Source organism: Falco cherrug, chromosome 3, assembly GCF_023634085.1.
Source record: "Falco cherrug isolate bFalChe1 chromosome 3, bFalChe1.pri, whole genome shotgun sequence".
Classification (NCBI taxonomy): Eukaryota; Metazoa; Chordata; class Aves; order Falconiformes; family Falconidae; genus Falco; species Falco cherrug.
In genome coordinates, this window is record NC_073699.1 from 40,952,061 (window position 1) to 40,969,312 (window position 17,252).

Here is a 17,252-nt window from a genome sequence, read left to right on the forward strand (position 1 = left end):
AAACTTTGTTCTTATAGTGCCTAATTTGTAAGCACCTGGATTCTTCATTGAAGCTAACCCTGACAGGTTATTTTGCAACTAGCAAGATTTTGAATAAGCTCTTTTTGACAGCTGTGGTTAATAGATTTTAATAATAGATGCTAGGATGAAATGATAAAATAACCATTAGCAGATTTTCCAGACTAAAAGCCAACTGTTCAGTAAAGTTGTTGGACATATATTTTTGATTGTAATGGTAAATTGAGGAAAAGCAGGTCCATGGTTGCACAGCTCAGTTAATCAGAGTCAAGGAGTGCCTAATCTGCATTGCTGAGCTGCCAGCTGGAGAGGTTCCTGAATTTAAGAAGTCATTCTTGAGGAAATCTGGTGCCTGCTTGCATATGCCTCACTTGAAGCAATTTTTGAACTAAATAGTACCCGATGAATGCCATTCTTCATAGGGGAGCAATGTCGGACGGCCTTCATGGTGGTATCTGAAAGTGCCTGATCCATCCCACATCGTTCAGTACTCTTTTTATCTTTCCACCTGTGTTGCAGTAGCAGCCAGAAGTAGGAGTTAATGACTGTAGAGCAAATCCAGGTGCACACAGCCAGTTCCTACTGAAATCAACATATAAACAACAGTAGAAACTGAATCTGAGGGTAGATTTGGCCATTCCATTAAAAAGGAGAGCTGCAAGCAGTTGAAAATATAAAATAATCCAATAAAAAGTACATCTGCCACTTCACAAAATGAATAGGAAAGTAGCTGGTGCTGATCGTAAGTGAAGAGTAAACCTTTACCTCAAGATGCACAGGATAAAGAAATGGTTGAATTTGTGTGTAAAATAGCAACACTGGACTAGGCAGGGGAAAAATATTTATTACAGGAGTTTTTGGCAATGCTGTCATTTAACTTCATCACTGGAGTGATGAGTCACTGAAGGCAGATTAGTTTTTTATTTCACCTTTAGGAAATATCTGAATACCCTCACAGGATTTTGAGGTAAAAGGAGAAGCAATGAAATCATGATACTGCTCCTGTATTGCAAAAAAGCAGGTTAAAATATTCTACTTTTAAAAAATATTATTTAAAACATGAATATAAGCTTGAGAAGGGATGGGGGGGGACAAAAATAGTATAGCTTTGTTTTGTTGCTAGAAAACCAAGTTTTTTTCTTTCCTCCTTGCTGTATAATAAAGGCAGTTTCTGGGGCACTTGAAAGGTATTCTCATACCTGAGACAGAAAGCTGAGTCCAAGCATAAGGGTCAACCTCTCCACTCCCTTACCAAGGAGCCAGACAAAGTACAGCTTGCATTTTATCCACCGGATTCAGCAGCATCTTGCAGGTTTTCCAGATATTGTCAGAATCCTCAGATCCAAATGGTAAATTGGAATTTACACATCTAATCTAAACTTTTTAAAAATCTGTGGAAGAAGCCCACTTTCTAAAAATTAACCTTTTCAGCTGCTGCATTCTGTCAGAATACATGGCACTCTCCATACACTAGCTCTCCCTAAAAAGTGGTTTTATTTTGCAGTTCACCTCTAATGCCAAACACTGAGAGCTGGGATTGCTGGACACTACAGGCTGGTAAGGAATGTATAGGAGCTTAACAGCAGGAGCAACAGACTCAGGTTAACAATTCAGTGACCAGGAACAAATGTGCCCTTTATTTCATCTCCCAGCTAAAATCCTAGATGCAGTTTATTGGCTTTAAACTTTTCTCATTTAGTAGAAAAATAAAAGCTTAGTGTTTCTTCTTTAAATGGGACATATATGGCTCTACAAATTAATCCAGCGCAGGGGTATTCTTTGTTTAAAAGACATGGAATTTGTTTGACAGTTAACTATTAAACTGTATTTAAAATACCTGAAATTTCCTCTGAAGAAGTCTATGCCTCTACTGAAAATTACAAAATCAAATTTACAGTGCAAGTGATGGAAATTATGGAAATGCTTGATGATTCCAAAGTCAGGAGCTAAGTATATGTCTGACAAATACTGTGCTGCAGTGGATCTCCAAGGTCACACAGCAGATTAGTGACAGAGTCACTGTCTTTTGAATGAAACAGATTTTCTATTCCACAAAACACGTCAAGAGTTCAAGTGTTTTCATTTACTTTGAAATGAACTAGAGACATCTTGGATTTTTTTCACACAGAAGAACCAACAAGTATATGTATGTGCTACACCAAGCATAGTCATTAGTCCAGTGGTTCTGTGTGGCACTTGTCTGTGATACTGTTACTGAGGAGTCTATCCTGGACCTAGGAAAGCTTTTCTCAAAACTGGCATATTCTCATAAAAAGGTTTGTTTCCTGGTCTAGTGTTTTTCTGAGAAAGCATGTTGGCCAGCTCTCCTCCTGACTTTTAGTTCAGTGTCCTACCCAGCTGGTCATGTGTCCTCCCCAGCAAATACGTACAAGTCCCCTCTTTGAGGAGCAGCAAGATCTGCAGCATCTTCATAGTACTTATGATGTACTTCTCAAATTTTGGTTCTTGACATAAAAAGGCTGGAATGAAGGATATGGTGTTGTGCATACCCAAGTGAAGGCAGGGAGCCAACAAAATGCTGTTGTAATTACAAGTGAACATTCTTGTATCATAAAACTGCAAAGAAAAAGCTATAAATCAGAGCTGGCCTGGTGGTCCCTGGCAGCAAAGCACAGGAGATTTGAGCTCGTTCCCTGAGCTAGCCAAGAGTGGAATCCTCATGGAGGCAGCGGCTCATTCCAAGGGAAGGGCATTGCTCGTGTCTCCTGAGTGATGGTGATGAAGCACTGATTTTGGTGGGAGTCAGATCCAGCCTTCAGCCATGCAGGAGTAATACTCTGAAAAGTGCTGGCCATTGTGGAAAATAAAGCAAGCTGAGAACCAGAGGAATTTTATCAAGAACTCTTGTGTGTTTGTTTAGGGGCCTACAGCTTTCAGTGTTAGGTTTGTGCTATTGTCCAGATCCCTATTTGATCACTTCTTGTTGTACTTGAGTACGTAAGATTGTCCTTTGATTCAGGTGTCTCGTTTCATGTTTCCATACACCTGCCCATGACACTGAACCGTGCTAAAACCTTTCTATGGGCATTAGAAGAAATGCAATGAAATTAACTATCCAAAATGCCCCTACTGAAGTTCCTGTCACTAATGAACATGGACTCAAACTTAATTTTCAGTTAGAAATGGGGTTTTCTTCTGTCCTGGAACATTTTTCCTTTTTTTCTTTCTGGTGTCTGGTGAGAATGTAGGTCTTTAAAAATCATTGATCTGCCTGAGTAATTTCCAGTTTAAAAAATAAGTAAGTTAGTAGGCAGAAGGGTAGGAAAGTATTAAAGCTTTTAGCATTGGGCAGTTTTCTAGAGACTTTTTAAATACAAGCTGGGGGTGGGGTGAGGGGTATTTCCTGTCCCTCTAAAAGATGTGGCTTGATCTGAGCCCACTTTTACAGTTCCAGAGGGGCAAAATAAGATATTCTACTGTTGTTAAAATAAAAATATCCTGAGTGTACAAATGATTACAGCAAAACAACCCCTAAACTGACAGCTGCACAAACAGCACTTGCCCAGCAGTGGTAGTCAGCTACTAGGAATGCCCAGTTTCCCATCAGATTGGTAAGAATTTATAATTAATAGCACATATGGGGACTCTTCTGTAATGAAATGACAATTTAATCTGCCAACCTGATTATGGAGGAGGTAAAGGAGAGAGCGCAGAAATTCAGAGTTTCACTTTGCCGAGCACATTACCTCCCTGTTGATAGTAGTACGAGACCAAGACAGACAGTGTTTTCCAGAATCAGCCCCTACATTGGTTTAAGAGCTGCAATCCTGAAATGTGAAGGGCTCTTTCTCAAACAGATGTGACCCCCTTCAACCCTGATAAACTTCCTGAAAAGATGAGGGAAATCTGTACTGCACAGGATTTGCTCAGCACATGGAGGGATTGAGTTAGTAATGTCCCTGATAATTGTGGATACCTCATTGTAGGAGTCAGTTTTTATTTAAATTTTTTTAATAGGAGTATACACATCTGTCTTTATACCCAGCAGCTTTTCTGGCCCACAAGAAGTCCTCTGTGAGTTTCCCCAACCGAGCTCAGTGGGATCTCTGTCAGCTGCAAGATTTATGTCATCTTTTTCAGTCCTGAGAACTGTTCCTTAAGCTTTTCACATCTGGATTTAATTGGAAAGACATTAAAAGACATTAAGTGTGCTGGAAAGGCATATTTTAGAGAAGATCTTTATAGACACTTCCATTAAAGGAGCTGATGGTTGTAGGTTAAAATGGGATGAGGACAAGCCATCAACAGTTAGCAAGGACAAAATTACATTACAAACTACTTCAGATGAGAAGTTCGGCCTGTAGCTCTCGGGCTTGACTCTGATCTCACTTAAATCAACTTCAATTAGGAGAAAAAATACCAGTTAATGCAGTGTAAAAAATACTCTGAGATCAGAATCAAAAACTTCTGCCTTTTGGAAACACTCAAATTTCTAATTACATGCCATATATGCTAAATATAATGCTTTTAGATGTCAACCTAGATTTGGTACTTTGTTGGATGTACATGCACACTGGTAAAATGAGACCTGGAAAATGAAGAGGGGGATTGTCGTTTGGGCTCTGAGGGTGGAAGTGTCCTCCTGCAAATGCCAATGCGCAGGCCACAGGGGTAGAATGACACAAAAGCAGAGATACGATGCAATTTAGTACATGGGCTTCATTACAGACGGTGTAATGCAAGAATCTATAGCCCTAAACTCCCCCGTTGTTCCAGCTATAATGTGCTGCTTGAAGAAGCCAATGGACAGTCCTTTGCATTAAGTGTAATCTATTGGTTTTGTCTTTAAACCAATGTTTCTAGTCATGTTTAGACTGACATGCACTTACAATCTAAAGTAGTGGTCTTACTATGAGACATCAAACATTCTTTCACTTTAAAATTGCTAAAACTGAGCAACCTAATATTTAGGAAATTACCTCCATGTCTAAAGCAAAGTGTACGGTCTTTAGAAATAGAAACATGTTGAGCTTTAAAGGAAAAAATATGTATTTTTGTAAAACCTGGAGGGGAAAAAAGTACTCTTCAGAATATTTCAGCAGAACGAGTTTGTTAGAGGCTCTCACCTGTCCTCTTCTCCTAAACCCCAGTATGTCATGGAAAGTGTTTAGCATTAATGGGAAGATCATAGAATGTTGGATGACAGCGACAGGAAGGAGGCATTTGAACTAAAATTGTGGCTGTAGTGTAGACTCTTATTTTCTGTCATTAACCACCTTTTTTCAGAATCTCTCTCTGTCTGTCTTGGGCTATGATAAAATGTATGTAAACTAGTAAAACTGATTCTTACTTTTATTGCCTGACCTTGGGCCAGCCCTTTATGTGCTCATGCACTCTCTTTTCACTTCAGTTTTCTTCCCCTTAAAACCAGGGATAATAAAACTACCTCTGATCCTTAGTGTCGTTTTGTCTCATGAAGAAGAGGATATTTGCAATGAGAGGTGAAAGGTATTTAAGCACTAGTGAGTGTGTTTTATGAGTTTAATTTACTAAGTGGAAGAGTAACCACACTGAAGTAAGCATTGAGTAATATCTGATAGTTTGAATTTTATTGTGTACTAATTTTGGTGTGGATCTTTAAGAATTCATAAAAAAAAAATTAATATCCAGGTTTTTGACTACTCTGCCTAAGCAGTTGCCTAAGAAACCCACTTAAATAACAGAATAAATGCTTTTATCTTTTTTTAAATACAGCTCGGTTTAGGGCTCATTCATTTTATTAAGAGAGTTCTGGCTATATCTACACTACTAATGTGTAGGGCCCTTTGTCTGATAGGAAATGACATGGTCTTTGCCTCATTTATGTACCGATAGCTATGCAGTGAAGGCTGTGGTAGTGATGTTAAAAACAGGATGGAACTGTGGAGGACAGGCAAATGAAGATGATTGCCTGTTGGAGCCGTTTTTAGAAGTCAGCCAAGAACCTCAATCCACTTATTTAAAATCAAGATCAAAATCTCCTGCAATACATATAGGGTTAATGACAGTGGACTTGCAAATCTATGGCTGTGATGTGGAGAAATGCCTATAAATAAATAATTAAATAAACCAAATTGTTCTGAGAACACAGCTGACAAGGATATTTTCCAGCCATTAAGTGATGAAAGAGACAGTGATTCACGGCCTTTCTTCCGTGCTGGTGCAGGATTTTGCTGCTGTTCTCAGTTTTGGGTTGAAAGCCATGTTTCTTAAAATCTTCTGTGATTTTTGTCTGCAGCTTCTTAGCCATGCTAGTGTTGTCTCAATTGCATGATTTAAACCTCTACCTACCCACACAATAATTGGCCATCTAAGTGCTCTCATTTGGAAGTCTAATGAGTTAGATGTCTACCTCCTTCTGAAAGTTAGTGTTTAAGTAGCTTTTGTCTGAGGATACAAAATTAGAAGCAAGATTAATTTAAGATTAATTGCTGTCTGGAGAAATTCTGTTGTATATATGTAGTGTGAAAGCTTGGAAATTTAATTTTAAAATATGTTTCTTCATGTTCATAGCTAAGCTGTGATGACACATGATTCTTTCTTTGTTCTTTCCATTGCAACAATTGAGGGGGAAAAAATGAAGTTTTCAATCTAGAAATAAATTTACTTCAAATGGACTTCCCAATTTCTAGACTTCCCAATTTTCTAGACAACTTAAGAATGTACACTGAAAAGGTACTTAAATTATCTGATGAAAGAGGCTTGATTAGGATTTATTTTCACTGCTGATACTGGAGCTGAACTCTCACACTTCACCATTGCAGCATGTAGACACACCTCAGTAGATAGGGCATTGAACCTGAAAGCTCTTTCAAGATGTTCATGAAGAAGTGCTAGCTTACTGGTTTCCAGCACAGACTGCCATGGAGGCAAAAGTTAGCATTTTAGTAACACTTGATAATATTGCTCTTCATTGTTGAAAATATGTGAAGAGGGAGGGGTCTGAGAAGATACAGACTTAAGAATAGTCCCACAGAGTCTGAGTCCTGTACAGATCTTTTAGCAATCCTTTCCTCTTATTCCCATCCACAAGTAAGAATGCAACCTCACCTTAGCAACCAGACTAGCCTCTCCGTGCTGGATTAATCTCTTGCATTTTTTTGTGTTAATTTTTTGAAGTTTGACTTTCAGTATTATTTAGGAAATATTCTTCATACAAAAGCATACCTTTAAGATATTTTAAAAATTAAGATCTTTTCAGCATGGTTTTCTCTCTTTGTGACTAGAAAATCTTGTATCACCATTATAGCAATACAACTGTCTCACCTCAGATGACCATGCAGCCCCTTCTTGGTCTGTGAGAGGATGCTTTGCCATTCACTGCTCCTGGAATTATTGCATAGTCCCAATAATAGTGGTCAGATATCTAGTGTGGTGGTTCACGTGCAAAAATAAGCCATACCTAAGTGACTCTACTGTTAACTCAAGCAGTCCCTTTACTTAAGTGGATTGTTAAAGATGAAATGCCATGGAAATAAAATTCCATGTTGAATAGGGTCTTTCACTCCATGTACTTCTTGGAATATCGAGAGGCATGGAGGAATGAGTACACGTGTCTGATAAAACTAGATGGAAGAAGCTGACATGCATGCTGTTACTGATAAAAGCGTGGCTTAATATGTTGGAAAAATTGCTCAAGAACAGTTAATCCTCACTTTAGGATTACCCCAGAAAGCTGGCAAGGTCAGGCTGTACGGGGATTGTGTGTCATTTAAATTCGGGCTGCATGTCTTGCCTGGGGGTAGCATTAACTGCTACAAGGGACTTGTTCTAAGCTACATCTGTAAAACATCATTCTTTGTTTGAAGATAGCACACTCCTTCTATCCTCCAAGCTCCTTCTCTTGACAGGTGCAGTCAGTACCCTTAATTGTAGTGCCTATCAGGTGACTGCCTTTGTGCAGAGATTAATCAGTTTGGAAAATGCTATTTCCATGTAAACTACATGAGTTAATCAGATTATAACCCTGTGTTTTTCATGCATAACATAAACTGTGTGAGGAAAGTGCTTAAAGTCATTTAATTAAGGTTTACATTGTGCAGTGTGAAAAGCCTTTCTGAGTTTAATTTTTAAACAGATGTTAACATTGGTTCACATGAAATCTAATCAGCTGGGGAGAACGGCACGTTGTGAGGAAAGTGGTGAAAACTCCTAGCAGAAGTTATTGCTTGCAATAGAGTAAATTTATTTACAACAGAAGCTGTGAGGAAAAGGGTTTTGTTTGCAATACTATCACCTGTTTTTTGCTTAGCTTGTACATAGCCAACCTGGTAAATCCAAAAGAATTATATGGATATGTTAAGAAGTGAAATTTTAGCTACTTTGTGTGTATGTATGTAAGTCTATACAAGCAAATATATCTTCCCTTTGTGCATTTCTTTATGCATGCAATTTTGGGTGTGGACAAGCTAAAGCCAGGTGGAAGCTTGGTCAAAAATGTCTTCATCAAGAGAAAGCAGAAAGAATCACCAAGAACAATAATTTTGAATACATACAAATTTAAATAGTTGCTCAGCTTTGGGACACTAAGTCCTCAAACTCACCTCTACAGCTGTGATATTGTTGGGTTTTTTTCAATAGCCTTTAAATGTGAAATTTAAATCCACATATTAAAAAGTCATGAAGTGCATCTCATTACTGATGCAGACAGCTTTGCCACAGTGATATTGCACAGATGATATTGTCCTTTGAAGCCTCAGTTGTCAGGGAGAGGGGAACAACCTCCCTGATTTGGGGGGCATTTTTTCTCTTGGCTTAAAAAACAAATTAACACTGGTGGTAAATACACTTGCTACCGGTTTTAATTCATGCATTAACTCTGCTGTTGTCTAGGCTTCTGACTTGCAAGTGAAATTGAGGACTAGAGTTAGACCTGTCTATCATTTTGACCTGGCATGCAAGCATTTTCTCAAGCCTAAACTTGGGCGCAGCCTGAAACTTCTTCATCTACATGGCACGTGGCTACAGACACTATGACCACAACGAGTCATTTGAATGTGCAAACTCAACCTTGAACTAAGACCCAGCTACTAAAGCCAGTGAAATCTTGTCCTTCATGACCTTCTCTAGACCCTGACTTAGTTCAGTTTTACAGTGTATTTCTGCCCATAATTTTATGTCTTCAGAAAACACTGATTAAGACCAAGCTGAATATGATTTTTTTATGTACTTAGAAAACTGATGTTAGGAGACATACCACCAGTAAACTATCAGTATCAAGCACCGTGTTTATTAGGATTGTCTCAGACCTCCTTGGTAAAGTCAACTGGAAAGGCCTCAGAGAACAACAACCTTCTAGATTTTTCAGCTTCATGGAATAATCTGAAATGTAATATCGATTTAAGAGGAAAAACACAAACCACATACTGTGCTAAAACAAACGTGAAAATTTTATCGTGAGGATGTGTTCTTAAATGTACATGGGCTACTGTAGAGCCTGTCTGCTGTTCTTGCTAAAAGAATGATCTAATGTTACTAGATTGTCATTATAAGACACTTAATCCCCAGAGTGAGAAACAGGAAGAATATTCACGAGTTTCAATGCTATTTACTAATTGCCAATTGACTTGAGGAAAGCTAAAAAATTACTGGAAACATCCATCCCTATCCTGATACACACACAAACTAATAATGGAAATGGCAGCCAAGACAAACAGCTAGCAATGCGGTGCATCCTGTTGGCATCATATTTTTGGCACTGTTGTAGCTACACAGAAAACAAGTGATACAAGAAATGTGTAAGGACATCTGTTCTGTAACCTATGGGGCTTCACTCACAAAACAGTTGTAAAACCTTCTGGGGGAGAGAAAAATTTCTCTATATCTGTGCAGATGCTCTATTGTAAGAAAAATATCAATGGAAGGAAGTGTTGAGCCTTTAAAAGAGGAAATTGTTCACCAGATTCACTGTCAAATGTTCCATTCTTTTCTTTCCTTTTCATTTAACCTAAGTTATCTGCCATTCACAAATTATATTTAAGCCAAGTGGTGTAAATCTGTTGGGACTAATAGAACTGAATCATGGATTAAATTAGCCCAGTGTCTGCTTGTAACTCTTCTTCGCTTTGGATTACTTGGGCTCTCTGTCACTCTCCTGACTATTCAGGTCACAGCCTCTCAGCTACCAGCTTCCTTCCTGAATCCAGCATCTTCATGTCTATCTAAGGGGCATGACAGGGAGAGGAGAAACATTAAGGACATCTTCTAAGGTCCAAAGAATTGTTTACTTACCAGCTTCTCTCAACTTTGCTGATCCTTCCAAATGTAAGCAGGCTATGGGAGAAAGAAAAGGGGGAGGTTTTAAGACACTGCAAAGCTCACTCAACTGTTCAGCTACTGCCATTCAGTCATATCCCATGGATGGGCATTTTAAATGGAAAGAAACTTTCCCCAAATTCAAAAGTTGGGATATTAAGTAGTTAGGCTTACCCCACAAGTGTCTTATGGAGAGAAAGACATGGTTCCATGAAAAAAAAAAAAATCAGATCTCATATAAACCTGGAACACATTAGGAAACTGGAAGATAAAGAGGGACTGTGAGATGTAAGAGATGGGGAGGACTTGGGGAAGGAAAATTTAGCTCTGGGAGTAGCCGGGAGTCCTGGGTGAGAGAAAATTTAGGAGCGGGGGGGGGAAAATGTAGGGCCCTGGGTAGGGTGAGATTTGTGAAGAAGTAGAAGTGATTGCCTCTGCTGTAAAAGAAGTCAGATTCTGGGGTGGATAGTAGGGAGGGGAAGACCAGGGGCACTGGAGTGGCTTGGGAAAGACGTGGGACTGAGGCAGATGTAGAGAGTGGCAACTCAGTACTGAGAAGCATAAGCTTTTGAAGAGATTGTCAGCTTCCAGAGCAGCAAAGGTGAGAGGCCTAGCAATGAGGGATGGTGCAAAGAACTGGCTCTTCAACAGAGCTCACACAAACACTCTGACACCTCTACTTGGAAGATCAAGGATACAGGTACAGGACTGCTTTCCTGCTGCTTCCCCGCTCTGATATTTTGTTTCAGAAATACAATAGATCTGAGATCTTGAATATTTTATACCACATTTCAGTTTAGGAAGTGCATGGCTTGAAGAAGGTCGAAATGGAGAAATGAGACTGTACTGCATTACAAGCGGTAGGATCTGGGTGTTGTATTTGTATTAAACATGCTTATTATTAAACATCTTGAATTGTACTTTCATTTTATGTATCCTCTAATTGTTCCGTATTTACTTCCTTGACACCCATATAGTAATGACCAATTCTTACAGACAAAGGGTTCAATATTTTATATTGTAGTACTTATTCCCTTGCTGTTAGAAGAGATGACCTTGTGATCTGTTTCTATTGAGATAGTGGCCTCCTGGAAGTTCCAAAGCAGTTTTTCTGGAGAGCAACCCTGAAAGCTGCTCTGCAATGTTTGTGGTATGCCTTGCAATAGCCAGTTCTATGAATAAAACAGCAGTAACAGATGTACTCATATACAAAGCAGTTCTACACAGTAATTAGGAAATTCAGGTTCATCTAATTAATATCTTCATGATTTGGGGATTTCAGTACCACTGATCAAGATCAGACTGTTCTACATAACATATGATAAACCTGTCACCTAATCTTGAATGAAACATTACTTGGCTCTACTTCTTACCAACTATGAACATGGCCTTTTCATCCAAGGCACTGTACAAACAAATAACCTGAACAAATAGTTCTTCCACAACAAGTTTACAATTCCACATCAGACCCAGAAGCTAAGAATGGATATAAAAAAGTAAACAAGGTGGGTTCAGAAACAGATGAGGTAGCAGTGAAACTGTTGTCATGGTTTAACCTGAGCCAGCAACAAAGTAGCACGCAGCTGCTAGATCGGTCCCCATCACACCCTGGTGGGAGAATCAGAAAAAGTTAAAACTCATCAGTTGAGATAAGAACAGGTTAATAATTGAAAAAGAGTAAAAATATTAATAATAATAATGACAATATAAATAATAATTGTAATGAAGAGGAGAGGGAGAGAGAGGAATAAAACCCAAGGGAAAAAGCAATCAAATGATGCACAATATAATTGCTCACCACCAGCTGATCGATGCCCAGCCAGTTCCCCAGCAGTGATCGGACACCCCTGGCCAACTCTCCCCTGTTTGTATACTGAGTATGATGTTCTGTGGCATGGAATATCCCTTTGGCTAGTTCAGGTCAGCTGTCCTGGCTATGCTCTCCCCCGGCTTCTTGTGCACCTCCTCACTGGCAGAGCATGGGAAACTGAAAAGTCCTTGAGTTAGTCTCAGCAACCACTAAAACATCAGTGTGTTATCAACATTATTCTCATACTACATCCAAAACACAGCACTGTATCAGCTACTAAGAAGAAAATTAACTCTATCCCAGCCGAAACGAGGACAACCGTGTAGGAAAAGCAGATGTCTCAGCATGCATCTCTCCTTGCAATGCTACCTGGTAATGTTTTTTGGAATATCATACATAAGAAGAAAGGAGATCCTGATTGTTTTGCTAATGTGCATCAGGAAAAATGGACATGAGAAGACAGGACATTCATGTGTGCCCTTCTCTACCAATTGAATTGTTTGGTTCTCATAGTTGCTAACCCATGACTGACTAAAGTACAATAGAGAAGCAGTCCTGTGCAAGGAATCACAGGCACTCCCCTTCCTCACGTGGTGAGTAGTGCTTGCTCTGAGATGAAAAGGACCCCAGGGAGAGAAGGAGAAGAGAGAAACTGGGATGAATAAATGTGTCAGGTTACTGGAACAAAGAAGTTGAGAGGAGAGTAGATGTTTCCACTGGGCAAAATTGTTTGGGTTGATTCAGAAACGGTGATTTTGCTGTGCAGTCAAGATGGAGGATGGAAAGGCAGATCATGATTAGAGCTTATAGGACTTGAGAATCTACATCTAAAACTACAAGGGATGCTATGAAGTCATAGAGAAAGAGCTGTCTTATAAAAAATGCAAATATATCAATATGTCAGGAAAACCAGAAGATATGAGGAAAGGGAGAATTCATTCACTTGAGAACTCAATGGGTGATAAAGGTGAAAGATCCAGTAATGGGAGAAATTGTTATTGAGGCTCAGCCTTTAGTCGTAGCATGGAAAAAAGATAAAAAGAAAGATGCAGGCAGCAGAGATTTTAAGATGAAGGGGGAAAATATGTCAATGAATGGGAAGGAGGAACAGATTAGCTGTCAGATATAGGGACCCCAGAACACATGGTAAAGGTAGAGTGTATGAGTAAATAACAGTGATAATCTGAGGTTTACCAAGACACATCATAAAATGTTTAGCTTTTTATTTGTTTGCTAGAGCAAAACCCGTAAAACTTCACAGACTAGAAAGATTCCAGCTTTATGGGTGAAGTACCTTGTACAGCCTTCTGAAGCTTTAGCAGCTAGTTATTACTATAGACATATCTGGGATACATGCCTCTTACTTTAGGGCAGCCTGGCAATTTTTGTGCTGTTATTCATCTCACCAAAATATACATCGTCTAATAATATTTAAATTGTATAAACATACCTTTCAAGGGAAGGAGCTGTTGAGAGAGTCCAGGCAAAGATTTAGTATGAAAGCAAATCCAGTACTTCATTACAATGACAACTCCTGTTCCGGACAGAGTCCTTGCTCTCTGAGAGGAATGGAAAATGGAGATAGAGACATGGATTCTTTCTGTCCTGACAATTAAGAAGAGAGCAACTTCCAATCTTTTAAACAGCAGTTGTTGCCTCACTGTGAAGAACAGTTCCATAGGGCCTGCAGTTAATTCAGTGTTTGAGGTGTTACCTTAGGTAACAGCGTCTGTGAAAAGTTACCTTTCATTCCCCCTGTGATTAGTTCTGAATGTATCTTAGGTGGGAGTGAATAAAGAGAAAAATCCAGTTTTGAGTTCTGCCTTACATTTCATCTTCCAGACAGAACTGACCTCAACTGTTTTACTGGGCTGGGTGTGTTTTCAAAGTCAGCCACGTAGTGCCTGAGAGTTTCATAATCACCTTTTGCTAAATGAATTACAAAAAAATCACTTGTCTTTTACCAAAGCAGTTAGGGGGGAGAGAAGAACAATTTTGAGTCCTAAAGCAGGACTCATGAAGATGAGAGAGAAGCTGGGCAATAAAGAATGCACTTGTGAAGAAAAATATCAGCTGAAAATTGATCATTCTTCTATTGCTGATGCTTCATAATCATCCTGTATTGCCTCACCCTGTTTAGCACACTTCACTACCTTTATATAAGACATCAGTCTGCTGTATTGTTTGATATCCAGCCTTGAGTGTCAATAGTATCCTATGACCCTCTTCCCATTGCACATATCTTACGCAATCATCTATAAGACAGGAGTTTGTCCATAGGAGCTCTGGAAAGCGTAGGCTCTGGGAAAACTAGTGAAGTTTTCTTCTCTGGGAAGCTAGTGAGACGTCACAGGCCAGAAAGGCAAGAATCCTACAAATATATCATGTTCTTCATGTAGGTGCTGAAGCTTTCATTAACACAACTGGAAGTCACTCATATACCCAGGGAGAAGATGACGTCCTCAAATCCATGCACAAGCACAGCTGTCTATCACGGAGCTGTTATGTACCCACTCTTGTTAGCTCTGTAGGCTAAATTGCTTCAATATACAGAAAATTATTTAAATCTAGAATCTCAAAATACAACCTTCCTTCACTTGGTGTTAATACAGTTGTGTCAGTGGGAGTTTTGACAACTAATTTTTTCTTTAGGCAGCATTAAGTGCCTTGAAACAGTTTTCAGAACAAGGACTGGATCCAGTGGAAGGGGCTATGAAAGTTGAAAACGGATCACATGAAATGTAAGTACCATTTAAATCCTCTGCATTTTAATGCCTGTGTGGTGTGATAGATAAGAAAAGTTAATTAAGAGCTTAGTTGCCCTTTTAAACCTGTGCAAAACTATTTCCTCTGGAATTTATGTAGTTTGTGACAATTTGAGAGGATAAACAAGATTTCAGGTTTAGCATTACTGATAATGTTTACTAATGAGCTATAAGACAGTCAGTCCTCCTATGGAAATCCTAAAGAAAAGGATTTTCTTTTTATTGTATGGATTCTGTATAAGTAGCATAACACGATTTTTGTCAAGTATGTTGTAGCACGTGATACTGCCTGTAAATTAGGATAGCTATCTGCCAATAAGTCTTTATGTCTGCAAGAGGAATTTTACCCTAGAGAATTTAAAAGTTGAAATATCTTCCAGGTCTGAAAAAACTCTTATATGGAATATTAGCTTTAAGTAGTAGACAATATAACCAGGTTTCACACAGGATTTTCAATTATTTAAGAAAGCAGGATTGTCTGTCCAGTACAGATTTTTTTTCCAGCTGCTAGTCTGTTTACGTAAGAAGGTAGTCTTGTGTTACTAAATAAATTAGGAAGTAATAGAATAAAAGAAAGAAGACTAAAAGTGGCATTTGGAATTTTCAATGGATATATTGTGGCTATTTATAAACTAATTTAATCAGAAACATTTTTCCATATGATCTCATCAGCATAGTATTTGAACATAAATATTGTTGTTTCACTTTAAAATGTTACCTTCCACAGTGACCTTTGAATCTCATGTGCCATCTGGTAATAAACATGTCTTAAAGATGTGCAACCCTGGACCTTACCGCTCTTGTTAATGTATTAATCTTTCAGACAAGTCAAGCATCTGGGAGAGAAAGCAGACAATAAACAGACTAACTCAGGCACCATTGCTCAGGACTGCAAGGATTCAAAGGCTGTCGTCTAGGAGCTTCCCAGCACCCACGGCTGCCACTGCATCCTTATAAACCTGTCAACACGCAATAGGGTGTATGTGTACAAGGAAATGAATGACTAATACCATTATTTGAGTCTTATGTGAAGACAACACTATTCTAACACAAGAGATAGTATACATGGTACTGTTTATTCAACTGTGGAAAAAAATAAAATTGAACATTTCCCTTAGGACTCGAGATCAGAGCGTAACTCGATTGCCCAGAGGCAGAAGAAGTCTGATCATGTTACTGGAGGTTAAAATAACAACTAATTAACAAAAGCATTAGAAAAAAAAGGGAAACTTTAAAATTGATTAATATGGAGGAAAACAAGTCAGCATTGGTTCAGTTATACAATTTTTTCGTAGTGTAGTTTTAAGTTCGGCTTACTGTTTTTTAAATAATGCTTGAATATTTTAAAATTAACCAATGACAGTGCTGTGAGAATTGTAGTTGTTGTCTTCATATATAGTCATACAGCTTATCTTTTTATGCAGACATTATGCATTCTTCATTCTATATGAATATGTATGACTTTAAGATGCACTACTCAGAGTTGTATGCAAACAGAAGTTTAAATCATGACAAGTATTTGCTTAACACGAACAGATGTTAGCTATGATCAGTCTTGATATACTCCGGGAAAAAGCAGATACGGTATTTGATTTTCCTTGCCATAATCAATTAAAGAGGCGTCTTGCCTCCAAGCAACATTTTCCCCTTCGATTCTGCTCTCTGTTGTGTGAAGCACATCTACACCCCATTCCGTGTGTTGTACCAACCCACCATTTGCATCAACTGAGTGTTTTTAATCTCTGCATTTGGACCAAGAGCAAAAGGTAGGACTGCAACATTATCAACCCAAGGATGGAAAACTGTTGATGTAAAGATCATTCTTTTGTGAAAGGAGTGGCAGCAGAGATAAGACCTGTGGCTGCTCTGTACCAGCATATTTCTTTTAAGTGTATGGCCAAATGCAGTAAAACCACATCAGTTCATGTGTACAATGGCAGTGTCGTCTCTTTCTTTATCATTTATAGGTAGACAACTAAGAGAATGAAGTGAAAAAAAGTTCAATTACAAACTAATGAATGGCTACCGTGCGAAAGCCAGGGTTCAACCTACCTTCCCCCATGGCACCACCTTCTACAAACTCACTGTGTTAGACCAGTCATCCTGGCATTTAAGTCATTTATTTATCCAAAACAGAGACATTTTATTTTATGTAAACCTGATGCAATAAACATATAAAGCTTCAACTGACGGCATAACAGTCACGACAACATTGCACAAGATTTTGGAAGCATGTAAATCAGGGATCGCAACTGAAGTGACTCACACAGGAAAGCAGAGAAAGAGCAGTGTAAGGAAATAGTGCAAAGTACGGTGGCATTGATTGGGACAGGCTTTCAGGGTAGCACACATCATGCTCGTACAGAATCAGTGGTGACTAAAATTTTTTTAGTGTCCTTTCTTCT

The 17,252-nt window shown here is 38.7% G+C and overlaps 1 protein-coding gene across 4 annotated transcripts in view; it reads left to right on the forward strand.

Annotated features, from left to right (window-relative positions):
* The window catches only part of STAU2 (staufen double-stranded RNA binding protein 2), a 177,237-nt gene extending 160,456 nt beyond the window's left edge, over positions 1–16,781 (forward strand). For all 4 annotated transcript variants that reach the window (XM_005443188.4, XM_055706168.1, XM_055706169.1 and 1 more), the window contains 2 exons: positions 14,735–14,823; positions 15,671–16,781. In XM_005443188.4, coding sequence (XP_005443245.1) covers positions 14,735–14,823; positions 15,671–15,764 — 183 coding nt within the window. In that variant the 3' untranslated portion in view covers positions 15,765–16,781. The remainder of the gene's footprint in view (positions 1–14,734; positions 14,824–15,670) is intronic.
* The last annotated feature ends 471 nt before the right edge of the window (positions 16,782–17,252 follow it).